Source organism: Pongo abelii, chromosome 4 (genome assembly GCF_028885655.2).
Source record: "Pongo abelii isolate AG06213 chromosome 4, NHGRI_mPonAbe1-v2.0_pri, whole genome shotgun sequence".
Classification (NCBI taxonomy): Eukaryota; Metazoa; Chordata; class Mammalia; order Primates; family Hominidae; genus Pongo; species Pongo abelii.
In genome coordinates, this window is record NC_071989.2 from 84,843,045 (window position 1) to 84,857,303 (window position 14,259).

At 38.9% G+C, this 14,259-nt stretch overlaps 1 protein-coding gene across 3 annotated transcripts in view; it reads left to right on the forward strand.

Annotated features, from left to right (window-relative positions):
* PDE8B (phosphodiesterase 8B) overlaps positions 1-14,259 on the forward strand; it is a 255,385-nt gene that overhangs the window by 133,925 nt on the left and 107,201 nt on the right. For all 3 annotated transcript variants that reach the window (XM_054555650.2, XM_063724148.1, XM_024246899.3), the window contains exons 2-3: positions 229-288; positions 13,793-13,983. In XM_054555650.2, the coding sequence (XP_054411625.1) occupies positions 229-288; positions 13,793-13,983 (251 nt within the window). The remainder of the gene's footprint in view (positions 1-228; positions 289-13,792; positions 13,984-14,259) is intronic.

Sequence of the window (14,259 nt, forward strand, 5' to 3'; positions counted from 1 at the left end):
GGGGCTGTATCCCTAAAGACATTTCCAATGCATATAAATGTATACTTTTTTTAATACAAAAACAGGAGTGTGCTATACATCATGCTTTGTAACCCATCTCCAGTTCAGTAAGCTGGATTCTTCAATTTAGTGCACACAGTGGCATAATGCAATGCGTTGCGTAAGGAAGGATGTATCCATTTGTGTAGTTTAAGACTTGACACTTCTCTTGTGCTGTCCTTTATTTAGCAGGTGTCTTCTGCGGAGGTGCGCATCGGGCCCATGAGACTGACGCAGGACCCTATTCAGGTACGCCTCCTTTACTCAGCCCTGTGACTCAGATTGTTTCCTTTTTTTTTTTTTTTTTTGAGATGGAGCCTCCTTCTGTTGCCCAAGCTGGAGTGTAGAGGCTCAATCTCGGCTCACTGCAACCTCTGCCTCCTGGGTTCAAGCGATTCTCCTACCTCAGCCACCCAAGTAGCTGGGATTACAGGTGTGCACCACCATGCCTGGCTAATTTTTGTATTTTTAATAGAGATGGGGTTTCACCATGTTGGCCAGACTGGTCTCAAACTCCTGACCTCAGGTGACCTGCCTGCCTCGGCCTCCCAACGTGCTGGGATTACAGGTGTGAACCACTGTGCCCGGCCTGACTCAAATTGTTTTCTTGAAGACCTAAACATTTCCCCATTTTGAGTATAAATATGATGGATAGATTGCATGGTGGATTGTGAGAAACAAAAACTCTTCCACCCCAAAACTAGTCTGCTCCACATCCTGCTGTAGCCAGAAAGGGAAGAAGCAATGAAATGGTGAAGGGCTGGGCTTTGCCATGAGTCACAACTGGGTGGGAATCTTGGCTCTGCCTTTAATCAGCTGTGTGACCTTGCATGTATTGCTTCACTCCTCTGACCCAGTGTCCTGTCTGCAAAATGGAGATGATTATGCCTCGGGGAATTATAAGTTAAATGAGATAGCATAGGATGCCTAGAACTTTCTCTGGCAGTTACCATTAATTGAGAAGATGGTTGATAAATGATAGTTGTTGCTGTTGTGTGGGAATAGAAGATGATAAAATGCTCCCCTACATCTTCCATGTGACTTAAGCCAAGCAGCCTACTGGGCTCTGTAACACAGCAGGAACTGGTGTCCAAGGATACAAGGCCCAACCACCTGTAGGACTGACTTCACTCTAATAATGGCAGCAACTATGTCCTCCTTGCAGCCCTTCCAGGTTCCTGTGCCCCCTTAAGAGAAACATGTATGAAGAGGGAGTTTGTACCCTTTTAAATAATTTCTAAATCCTTATCTGCATATAAGCCATCTTGTTAGGCCTAAATAAGTTAACTTCTTTCTTGTAAAAACTGTAGCTTATTAGCACCTGGAATCTTGTCCTGTACTTGGGACAAGTAAAGATGCAGAAAAGATGTAAACAAGTCAACCAACATATAGATGAAAGTGAAAAACCAAGCAAGGAAATGTGCTATTTGATTTATTAGCAAATGGAAAAAGAAAATAGTGTTTTATAGTTGCTTGGAAAAAGAAATGCAAATCTAGGAAAGGAAAAAAAAAGGAAGAGATTTAGCTTGGGAAAATTTGATGAAAACAAATTTAGGAACAGAGAGAGAGAGAAAAATAAACACCAGCCACAGCTATTTGTATAGAATACAAACAAATGGAAAATTTCAGTAATCATTCTGAGCCATGTCCTTTGTACTCCAATTTTGAATAAAGGCAATAACAAATAAAGGCGTTGATATCAAGGACTTATTCCCAAAGCAATTTCCAGAATACTTTTTGGGATTAGTGTGGTTTTAGATCAATTTCATTTACCTTAATTTTTGTCCTATGCTACACTGGCAATGAATGCTCATAAGGATGTCTCATTCTTTTAAAAATGTAAGTTGTCAAATGTTAAAATATTTCAAATATTCATAAAGATGCATGTGTGTACCAACACCCACTTCTATCAAATATTAATGATATGTCTTATTTGTTTCAGAGTTTTCTCAGAAACAAAAGATTGTGGATACTGTTTAAGCCCTTTATTTATCCCTTTGCTACCCCTTTCTTTCCTCTCCAAAAGCAACCACTATGATACATATACATACTCACTCTTCGTATGTATGTGTCCATTCATAATATGTATCCTTGTTTTGAATGCTTTTTAGCTCTCTTTGAAAGGTGTTGTGCTATAAACATCATTCTTCATTCATCAGTTCGTGTCATATCTAAGAATTCATTGCCTAATCTGAGGTTGTAAATATTTACTTCTTTGTTTTCTTCTAAGAGTTTTATAGTTTTACATCTTACATTTAGCTCTATGATCCATTTTGGGTTAATTTTTGTTTATGGTGTGAGGTAGGGGCTTTATTTTTATCTAGTTGTCTTAGCAGCATTTGTTAAAAAATACTCTTCTCCATTGAATTGTCTTGGCATCTTTGTCAAAAATCAGTCATAAATGTGAGGATTTACTTTTGGACTCTCAGTTCTGTTCCATTGATTTATATGTCTGTCCTTATCCAGTACCACACTGTCTTGATTAGTGTAATTTTGTAGTAAGTTTTGAAGTTGTGAAGTGTGAGTCTTCCAACTTAGTCTCATTTTTCAAGATTATTTTGGCTTTCTGTGTCCCTTGCATCTTTGTATGAATTTTAGGACCATTTTGTCAATTTCAGTGGGGGCTTCAGGGAGCTAGCTGGGATTTTGATAGGGATTGCAATGAATCTATAGACCAATTTCAGGAGTATTACTGTGTTAACAATTTTGTTCTCCAGTCTATGACCATGAAATATCTTTCTATTTTGCAGGATCTTGTATCCTGCAAGCTTGCTGAACTCATGTATTAGTTTTTTGTGAATATAGAAATTCCTATAATCCTAAGGATTATGTATTACAAGATTAAATTCCTTAGGATTTTCTATGTACAAGATCATGTCACAATCTAGACGCTTTTTTTTTCTTCTCTTGCCTAATTGCCCTAGCTAAAACCTCCAGAACAATGGTGTGTATAGCTTTTTAAGATGCTTTTAGACCTTTTCTCAAAGTACCATTTTACACTCTTACCAGCAATATGAGATTTCTGGTTACTCTAAATCCTTGATAATATTTGATGTTATGAGTCTTTTAAATTTTAGCTACTCTGGTGGATGAGTAGTATTATCTCATCATGATTTAAATTTGCGTTTCTCCATGACTAATGATGAGCACTTTTTTATTTGTTTATTGGCCTTTCCTCTATTTTCTTTTGTGAAGTGTTTGGTCAAGTCTTCTCCTCATTTTTTAATTGGGTTAATTTTTAAAAGTTATTGAGTTGTATGAGTTCTTTATATATTCTTGTTATGACTCCTTTGTCAGATTCTGAGAACATTTTCTCTCAATCCGTGGCTCTTTTATTCATTTTCGTAACTCTGGCTTTTGGACAATAATTTTTCATTTTGAAGAAACCTTTCACTTTTTAAAGATGGTTATTGCTTTCTGTGCTTTAAAAATCTTTACTCCCAGGTCAAGAAGATAATTTCCTGTTTTCTTCTGGAGACTTTATTGTTTTAACTTTTAATTTTAGATCTATAATCTACCTCAAGTTAGTTTTTGTGTGCAGAGTGATATGGGTGTCAAGGCTGATCCCCCCACCCCACCATATTAATGTCTGATTGTTTGCAGCTCCACTTATTACAAAGACGATTCTTCCCCATTGAATTGCTTTGATGCCTTTGCTACTGATTTTTTTTTATATTTGTTGCAGCTTGTTTGGTGGCCAGGTATGTAGTCAGCTTTTAGATTAATACTCCACAAAAAGTGATAAAAAGATGTATTCTCTATTTGTTGGACAGAGGGTCCTATTTACATGAATTACTTCAATTTCATTAATCGTGCTATTCAAACCATCTGTATTAATTTTTGACTTAAATTTTGTGACTATGTGATCTATCAGTTTCTAATTACAGTGGATTTGTTGAAATCATCAATATCTGTTAATACTTGCTGGTATTTTGAGTCTGTGTTGTTAGGTGTATCCAAGTTGTTGATTATTGTATATTCTTGATGACTGTCCCTTTTATCATTACGTAGTGTCCTTCTTTAACCTTTTCCCTTATATTCTGTATTATCTGTTGGTAATATTGCCAGGCCAGCTACCTTTGTTTAACATTTTCCTAGTATATCTTTTTCTGTTTTTTTTTTCAGGAACAAAAGATTGCAGATACTTTATAACTTTATTTTGAGTAGCCTCTTTTAAGCAGCATATCGGGGTTTTTTTTTCAATAAAAATATGGGAAATAAAATTTGTTTCTATAATCTTTGTCTTTTAATAGGTGAGTTAAATCTGATTACATTGAGTGTGAATACTGAGACAGTTTTATTTTGTGTTTTCTATTTATTAACCTTTTCCTTTTTTTTTATTGTTTCTGCTTATTATCAAGTTGGGAATGTTTTTGAAGTTACATTTTCTTTTCTCTAATATAGGTATACTTCTATTCTTTTAGTGGTTACCCTGAAATTATTATTATTATTATTATTATTATTGAGACAAAGTCTCGTTCTGTCACCCAGGCTGGAGTGCAGTGGCATGATCTCGGCTCACTGCAACCTCTGCCTCCCGGGTTCAAGCGATTCTTCTGCCTCAGCCTCCCAAGTAGCTGGGACTACAGGTGCATGCCACCAAGCCTGGCTAATTTTTGTGTTTTTAGTACAGATGGGGTTTCACCATATTGGCCAGGCTGGTCTCGAACTTCTGACCTCGTGATTCGCCCACCTTGGCCTCCCAAAGTGCTGGGATTACAGGGGTGAGCCACCGTGCCCAGCCTGAAATTATTTTTAATATGCTTGCTTAGCAGTCAAATTTTATAACAAAATCTCGCCATACTATCTTTCTGTCTTCTCAACCATGATACAGTCCTTTGCAGAATTTAAGTACCTCCTGACAGCCCCACTCTCCCACAACTGAAAAACACTTGTCTATAAATTTGAATGTATTATATGTGGCATATTAAAACATACAAAAATATTTTTGATATGTGCTCATAACCTATGAAACATAATTACAAATTGAATATCATAAACTCATAATGCAAGACCTGGAACATTACCAGTGCTACGGTATACCCCATTGATTTCCCTCATGTGAGTTTGGCTCCAAATAACAGCAGATGCAAGTGGTAAAGAGTCCCTCTTTGAGTGAGGGACACAATAATTAAGGGTTTCTTTTAAAAAAGATAATAAGCTCAACTTAGAACCAAGGATGGCTTCACTATGGTCTCATTCAAACACAGAGTTTGACTCAATGATTCATGCAATAAGAATCTACTGAGTACCTCCTATGTTCAGGGCTCTATGCTAAGTGTTGCAGGGGAGAGAGAGAAGGCACCATGTTCCCTGACCACAGAGAGAGGTCTGGAAAGTCAGTTTTAATTGTCTATAACACACTAACTTTCAGTGCATTGATATCTAGTGTTTTTATGCTTCTGCTACTAACATTGCAATTGACTTAGAAAAATAAGCTATGTCCTAGCGTTTTTATTTTACTTTTTTTTCTCCTTGAAGAAAACCATTCTGTTGCTTCACCGCAATGCCAAAAATATTAATTAGCTGCATCAGCCAGAGCCCTTAGGGCTTGAGAGGAAATGGCTTGATAAGAATATTTCAGGATATAGTTGCTTTTGAGGGTGCATTTCTGAGTTCATCAGGGGAAATTTACTCCCATGTCAGGAAATGTACTCCCATGGGGCTCCACACACCCCACACAGAGCTGGCAGGAGCACAGTTAGGACTGGAATGGATTGGAAGTGCAGAGTGGTGCTGTGGAGCACGTCTCTCCTGGGTAAGTTGATGTGACCCACAGGGAAAGTCATATTTTCCAATCTTGGCTAGAAAATAAAAAGCAGAGGAAGTATTATGAGGCAGGAGATTCAAATCAACATGATACTGTCTGAAAAATCAAGTGGCCTTTTCTTCATCCATACCTGGAACACATTTACTTCCCCAGTGTGCAGAATTTATGTGTTTCTGCTTAGAGAGTCCTGTCCCCATTCCCGTCATGCTGGGCTTTCCAACTGGACTTGGAAATGGACCCCCACAGCTGTGACCTAAGCTTTTTCTTAGCAAGTCACATCTCCTTTCAAAGCCTGGCCAAGATGGTGAAACCCAGTCTTTACTAAAAATACAAATATCAGTCGGGTGTGGTGGCAGGCATCTGTAATCCCAGCTACTCTGGAGGCTGAGGCAGAGAATTGCTTGAACCTGGGAGGTGGAGGTTGCAGTGAGCCAAGATCGCACCATTGCACTCCAGCCTGGGCAACAGAGTGAGACTCCATCTCCAAAAAAAAAAAAAAAACACAACAACAACAACAAAAACCACCTTATTCTTCCATGTTGTAGGGCATGGGTTTTCTGGAACCATTATATTTTGGGGATTTTATATATTGGAGATCACATGGCCTCATAGGGAGCTGACCTGCGCACATTAAGTGAAATGACTGAGGGATGGAGATGTTTAGACTCAGTAACTTGCTGTGGTCAGCATTTCTTTTGCTGTCTGTCCTTACTGCTGCTACCAGGTTGTGTCTTCTACCTCATCCAGCCAGTTTCAAAGAACCATAGAGTTGTTAAGAATTTTCATCTAATATTATTGGTAAAAATATTTATGGTGCTGAGAGATAGTAAGTTACTTAACATAGTGATTGCAAAGGCCCTGGGGTCAGGCCAGCCTCAGTTCACATCTTGCTGGCAGTGCAGCTATGTGTAAGTTTTTTAACCATCTAAGCCTCAGTTTCCATGTCTATAAAATAGGGATAATGCCCAACTCCAGAGAGTTTCTCTAACGGGTTATTGAGTGAGACAGTATGTTTCTAGTACATTCAGTATAGTGGCTGGCCCTTGGAAAATTCTCATTAAACTATAGCTATAATCAGCATCACTTTCCTAGGGACATTTAAGGAAAGTTCTCAGACCATTTTTTTTTTCAACTCAAATGACCCCTCCCCTGATCAAATTGGCCACTTGTTTAGTATTATGCAGACACAGCTTATGTGATCTATATATGTGGTCTGCTTTAGAAGCTCCCTGTTACCAGGTGTTTGCTTAAAGCCAAACCAAATATTCCAAAAACTGGATGTTTAATAGTAGACATTGACAATCCATTTGTCAATATAGATTGACAAGACATAGATACACCCTCATTTAGAAATAACACTAATAATAATGAACACCTATATTGCCTTATTCAAGGTGAGGAAAAGTTAGTTTTTGTTTTCATCTTTTTTTATAATTAGCCATTACCAGATAAAGTAGTTTCATTCTAATTTAGCTGTCAAAGACAGATTATTGCTATCCTCAAAAAGATGTTTCATCTTTCTTTGAGGTCTTTGTAGTTACCTTTGAAAAGCAGGTATCTCTTGCTTTGAACAGTTCCAATGTGCACAGATTTCATGGTTTACTTAGATAACACCAGACCCCCAACAACATGTTTCAAATTGCGGTTACATCAGTGTTTTAACTGTGAATAAATGCATAAAGCATAAACTTTGCAGCTGGCTCTTCAGTCCACAAATCACTATGTAAATAACAAATGTGCAGCATCATCAGTAACCTATCGCTTTTTTTAACCATAACTTTTTTTAGCCAAAGACTCTGGTTGGTTTCTGCCTATCTGTTATTCAGCCTAAGTACAGACAGCAAAGCATGTAGTTGTGTTGCCTCCTATCTCTCCGTGATAAACCCAAATGACATTATGCAAAAATAGATCATCGAAAGAGGGAATGAGCTAACAAAGATGAAAGTGCAATGAAGAGATGCAAAATGATAATGCTGTGAGTGAAATTTGAATCGAATGTAAATGGACTTAGAGGAGAAATAGTTGACTGTGGAATGTCTACACTGCTGTCTTTGAGAGATTCTAGACATGTAGCTGGTAGAAGTTAGTGAATGCAAGTTCATCAACATAAATGAGGACAGTGGTGTGGCAAAAAGGATGAAGATGTCGTAGAGGAAGTGAGGCCAGCAAAAAACTTCGCATTAATTAAAGGAGCTCTGGGGATATTGCATGATACTGAAAGCACAGAGGATAAAATGTCAGCAGCTGATCCAAAGTTAGGAGTATGACAATTTGCCAAGGCATAGGAAAGATGCTCACTTCGTATCATAACTTATACAGCTGGAAGAAGGTGGCAAGCACTGTCCAAACTACTCTTGATAAATTTTTTTAAATAAATAAAACATCTTAATTTTCAATGTTTATAATATTTTAAGTTACAGTATATTAAATAAATTTTAGCTTTATATTTTTTCATTTCCCTATATATTTATAACCAAGAATAAGAAAATTTTCAGTATGTTGACACAAATTTTTAAAGGCCACAAAACAATCATAATTTTTACCATTATTTATTAAGATAGCTTTACATGGTCATTTTTTTCATTTTTATTTTTATAGAATATAAAAATGCAGATTTCTTGCATGCATGTATTGTGTACTGGCTTTCAGTGTACCCATCACCCGAAAAGTGAAAAATGTACCCACTACGTAAGTTTTCAACCCTCGTGCGTGGTCATTATTATAGTCTGATTCTACTATGCAAAGTAAGGATTGCCGATAGCTATGTTCTGACTATGGACAGAACACAAGTTGGCTGAGCTCTGCTCCAGAAAGAGGTTTCCTCATTGTTCCAGGCTTCAGCCCAGATCAGTTCTGCATCTTCTCCTCTTTTGCTGTGTTTACAAGGGTACAGTGAGATTGATGTGACAAAACTACTTCCTTCTGCTTGTTCTCCTGTGCTTGGATTCTTGTCCCTGCTTTGTTTATCTGTGGTCACCACTTATTGATGCATTTATTATAATTATCTGCTTCCTTGACTGGAGCCCAGGGGAAGAGACTGGCCTATGGCTATTTCTGTCATCTTTTTATTCCCAGTTCTTAACATCTTGCATGACAAGTCATCAATAAATATTCTTTGAATGAATGTTGAGCATATTATTTTGAGGAAGCACAAGATCAGTTTGCTGTTACTCTTTACAGATCAAGTTCAGCTATAACACCATTAGTAATGATTTTTCAAAAATATATTTTGCAGAATCATTTATATGAGTTAATCATTTATTGACCTCAGTTAATAGTCAATAAATCTTAAAAAATGGCCATGTCAAAGAAATGAGAAATACTGATACACAGAATATTAAAGCTGAAGAGGGACTGCATTACTTAAGTTTTGTTTTGTTTTGTTTTTATTTTTTGGTTGCAAGTAATAACTGCCTTATACCAAAAAAGTACATAAGTAAATAAGAAATGTATTAGAATGATAGTGTAATTTTTTTTTTCAGACTCCAAGAAAGAGTTGAAAAGGGTGGGTGGCTTGCGAAGGGTGTCCATGGGCCATCTCTGAGCCATTTGACATCGGCAGTTTAACATTCTTCCATCAATATCTCTATTTTTTTTTTTTTTTTTTTTGAGACAGAGTTTCTCTCTTGTTGCCCAGGCTGGAGTGCAATGGCACGATCTCAGCTCACTGCAACCTCTGCCTCCCGGGTTCAAGCAATTCTCCTGCCTCAGCCTCCCGAATAGCTGGGATTACAGGCATGCACCACCACGCCTGGCTAATTTTGTATTTTTAGTAGAGACAGGGTTTCTCCATGTTGGTCAGGCTGGTCTCAAACTCCCGACCTCAGGTGATCCGCCCACCTTGGCCTCCCAAAGTGCTGGGATTACAAGCGTAAGCCACCGTGCCCAGCCAATATCTCTATTCTTAATGGGCCACAGGTCCCAGTTCCTAGGCTTTATGTCTCTCTGTTCAAATTCCAAATTCCTGGAAACAGAAAATCATTAGCCTAGCTATAGCCTGGGAGATGGGAACAAAGAGTCCAATTTGGGCTACTTGGATCTACTTCTTTCCTGGAGAAGGTATTATTTTTAAGAGCCAGGCAGATATTTTTAAAAGGTGATTACTATAGTGTTTTACTCTGAAGTATATATTCTTTATTCCCATAAATTTTCACTTTGCTTAGGAATTGAATAATTGAAAAGCAGTCTTTCTAAATTTTTTATAAATAGGAAAAAATTTAAATATTAGCCAAAGAAATTCTCTCCTGAGTGCCTTACCATACCTAAATAATAAGATCTGTTGGCCTTGCAACAGAGACAGATTTTATTATTCAGGTACGGTAAGGCCAACAGATCTACGAACAATTGGCATTGAAAAAATCGTTACAGTTCCCAGAGTGGGAGGTACAGCATGCCACCCAGGGCCACGCTGGGAAGCACCGCAGTCAGTCAGGAGGCACAGGGAGTGGGAGGAGATCGCAGGCAAGAGCCTCCACTGTGGTTTCCATGGGAAGGCTTGGGTGAGGCAGGGTGAGCAGGGTTAGGCTAGGCTAGTCTGATTAATTTCAGAAAGGTCTGGGACATATTGGTGGTTCTAGTTGTCTGGTACCTGGCCCTAGGGTGATTAGGGTTGGGGAATTGTGGCCTGGAGTGTAAGAGCCAAAGGTGGTGGTGGTTGGGGAATGGGCTCTGGATTGGTTGATTTGCATATGAAGGGCATGCTCACAGGAGAATTGTGTGCTATCTCTAGGAATTAGCAACCCTGAGAAGGGCAGTCCTTCCAGGGTCAGCAAAGCCCCAGAAGTCAAAGCATCAGAAACACAGAAAATAAAAATATACAATTAATACAGCTGCCCACCTTCAATCAGTTTTGTGAATTTCCATGTGAAGTCCAGTTTTGTAACACCTTCAGATGGCCTAGAAGGCCTTATCATGGTCTAGCCCTCTGCCGTGAGCTTGACCTGCTCCCACCCTTTTGCCCTCACACCCTCCCATCGGTCACCCAGGCTCGCTTGCAGTCCTTAGAACACACCAGGGGCTTATAGAACTCTGCCTGGAATGCTTTTCCTTCCAACATAAACTGGGCTTGCTTTTCTCTTCCCTTCAGGCATTTGCTCACATGTCACTTTCTCAGCAGGACCTATCCTAACTGCCTACTTCCTTCTGCTGCCGGCACCCACTGCTGGCCCCCTTACTCTGCTCTGCCGGGTTTCACATAGCACCTGTCATTTATTACCATTCTGTATAATGTGCTTACTTAATATTCTATTTATTGTGTGTGCCTCTACCACTACAATGCAAAGAGCCTTTATTTTGTTCATCAACATACCATAAGCAGTTAAAAGCAGTGTTTCTGAAAATTAGTGATAGCTGTTGTAATGCCCAACAAGAGAATTGTTATATTCTTACTGTATTAGTCAAAGATTGAGGCATAATGGTGTCAAGGAAATATAAATTGCTGAGATTCTTGTTTAGAAATCCATAATTCAGCCAGACAGGTGAGAGACAAGAAATGTTTCACCTTTTTTGACTTCTAGGTTTGGCATATTGAGTTTCTTGTGTTAATACCACAGCTACACCAAGTAAAAGGTTATTGACTTTTTGCACCAACCAGTTTATTCTACCTGATTTTTCTCATTCAGGCTTCCTTGTTAACAGTTTGATTTGAAGGCTGTCATTATCAAAATCCACAAGTTGTGTCCTTCATTTTTCTTGGGAGAGCCACCTCCTGTTTCTTCCTGGAAGGAACTCTGTGGCTGGAAATGTTAGGAGCTTCCTGGGCTGAAGAAGGACAGACCCTAGCTAGCCCAGGGTGCTCCTAACAAATGGCATATATAATATATCCAGATATTTATTGATATTAAGGAATTATTGGGGAGGTTTAGGTATGAAATGATATTGTGGTTTTGTTCTTTTTAAAAAAACCTTTATCTTTCACAGATGCGTATGGATGAGATAAAATAGCTGGATTTGCCACAATTTATTATAAGAGCTAGGAAAATGGGTAGGGATAGAGATGAACCCACATTGGCTAGGAGTTGGTTATTGCTGAAGCCGGGTAAGGAGTACATGAGTTTCATTATATTATTGTTTCTACTTTTCTATATACTTCCAATTTTCAATTAATAAAAGTATTTTTCAGCTGGGCATGTGGCTCATGCCTGTGATCCCAGCACTTTGGGAGGCCAAGGTGGGTGGATCATGAGGTTAGGAGTTCGAGACCAGCCTGGCCAACATGGTGAAACCCCATTTCTACTAAAAAAAATACAAAAATTAGCCGGACATGGTGGCGGGCGCCTGTAATCCCAGCTACTCGGGAGGCTGAAGCAGGAGAATCACTTGAACCCGGGAGGTGGAGGTTGCAGTGAACCGAGATTGTGCCATTGTGCTCTAGCCTTGGTGACAAGAGCAAGACTCCATCTCAAAAACAAACAACAAAAAAAAGTATTTTTCAAATGTAATGGTAATGATTGGACAATTTGGCTTGTTTCTGATTTTAAGTGAAACACGTCTGGTGTTTCACAATGATGAATATATTGACTATTGACTCAAAAGCTCTTCATGTTGAGAAACTACCTTTCTATTGCTAATTGTTTAAACCAGACGTGGGTGCAGAAGAATATTGAGTGCCTTAACAATATCTTGAGATTATTATAGGTTTTTCTTATTAGATCTATTGCTGGGAGGTGGTCTTACATCTTATTCATAGTAAAGCCCTCTTGCATTTCTCAGAAGACCCCACAGGCAGTTATTTTTTCATTTCTCAAATATTTGCTGAACATCTAGGAAGTGCCAGCCTGGTGCGGGCATGGGGGTACAAGCAGGGAACAAGCCAGGCCGAGACTCACTCTCCTGAAGCTTACTTCTCCAGTGAGGGAGATGGACCATAAATCCATAAATGAGCTCAGGTGGTGGTAGGGTAGTCTGCGTCTTTCTGGTTGGCAGAGAATCTGTGTTCCTGGACCCAAGGGATGATGAGGGGGAAACTGTGTAAAGTATTGCTACCTTCTTTCCGGTGGGCGGAATTGCTTCTCAATGAGGCAGTTCATCAATAGAAGCACTTTTCCCTCGACTTAGCTCCATCAGCTTTACATTTCATGATCATTCTTTCCAGATTCTGGCAAAGATTGTATGTTAAAATTCATTTTTGAGGTTGTTTTGAGTTCCCTTACTTCCTTATGTCTATAGGTACTTTAGTGCTAAGTTCAAAGAGGTGGCCTCCAGGGACTTAAAGGCAAATACCACTTGCAACTGGAATCAAATACATGTATTGTAAATGTAAACCATAATCTAACCTGTGTTAACTATCTCATTAATAATTTTACTTCTTATTTAAAAACAAAGCTAATTAGGAAATTAGAAATACTTGTAATTGCAGTGAGTAACAATCACCACCAGAGTGAATGGGCACCTTCTCTGTGCTTATTCAGTTCTCAGAACTAACTTATGTGACACTGTTCTTTCACTCTTAGAGCCAAGAAACTATAGGCCAAAGAGGTGAAATACCTTGTTCAAAGACCACTGTAACCAACTGGAGGAGCTGGGATTTGAATCCTGGTAGCTTCCCTCTAGAGGCCCCATTTTTAACCAGTATACCATAGGCCTGGTCTTTTGGTTGTTTTGGGGGGATTGTTTTTGGCTTTGTTTTAGACAAGGTCTCACTGTGTTGCCCAGGCTGGAGTGCAGTGGTGCAATCATGGTTCACTGCAGCCTCTACCTCCCAGGCTCAAGCGATCTTTTCATCTCAGCCTCCTGAGTAGTGCAGACCACAGGCATGTGCTACTGTGCCTGGCTAATTTTTTTGTATTTTTTGTAGAAGCAGGGTTTTGCCATGTTGCCCTGACTGGTCTTGAACACCTTGGCTTAAGTAGTCCACTGCCTCAGCCTCCCAAAGAGCTGGCTGGGATTATAGGCATGAGCCACTGCACCTGGCCAATAGGCTTGTTTTTAATAGTGTCTGTGGATGATGTTTTATTTCAAGATGCTCTTTTTGTTGTGTTTCAGGTTTTGCTGATCTTTGCAAAGGAAGATAGTCAGAGCGATGGCTTCTGGTGGGCCTGTGACAGAGCTGGTTATAGATGCAATATTGCTCGGACTCCAGAGTCAGCCCTTGAATGCTTTCTTGATAAGCATCATGAAATTATTGTAATTGATCATAGACAAACTCAGAACTTCGATGCAGAAGCGGTGTGCAGGTACCTTCTCTAATTTAATATGCTTGGTAAATGTTCACTTTACATCTTAAAATGAATTTCATTTATAGATATCTTTAGTTTATTTCAAATATTTTTAAAATATGCGTTGATGTTTTTAAGCAGTGTATACAGATGTCTATGGTGAAAGCTATAGCTCCTTTCTGTAGATTTCTCTCTCCTCTTCTACTTTTCCACATTTGAGTTGTACTAAATTTAGAGGTGTGAGCTGGGCTCCCCTGATAACTTCAGGGTATTCCCCCCACCCTGTGTATTGCT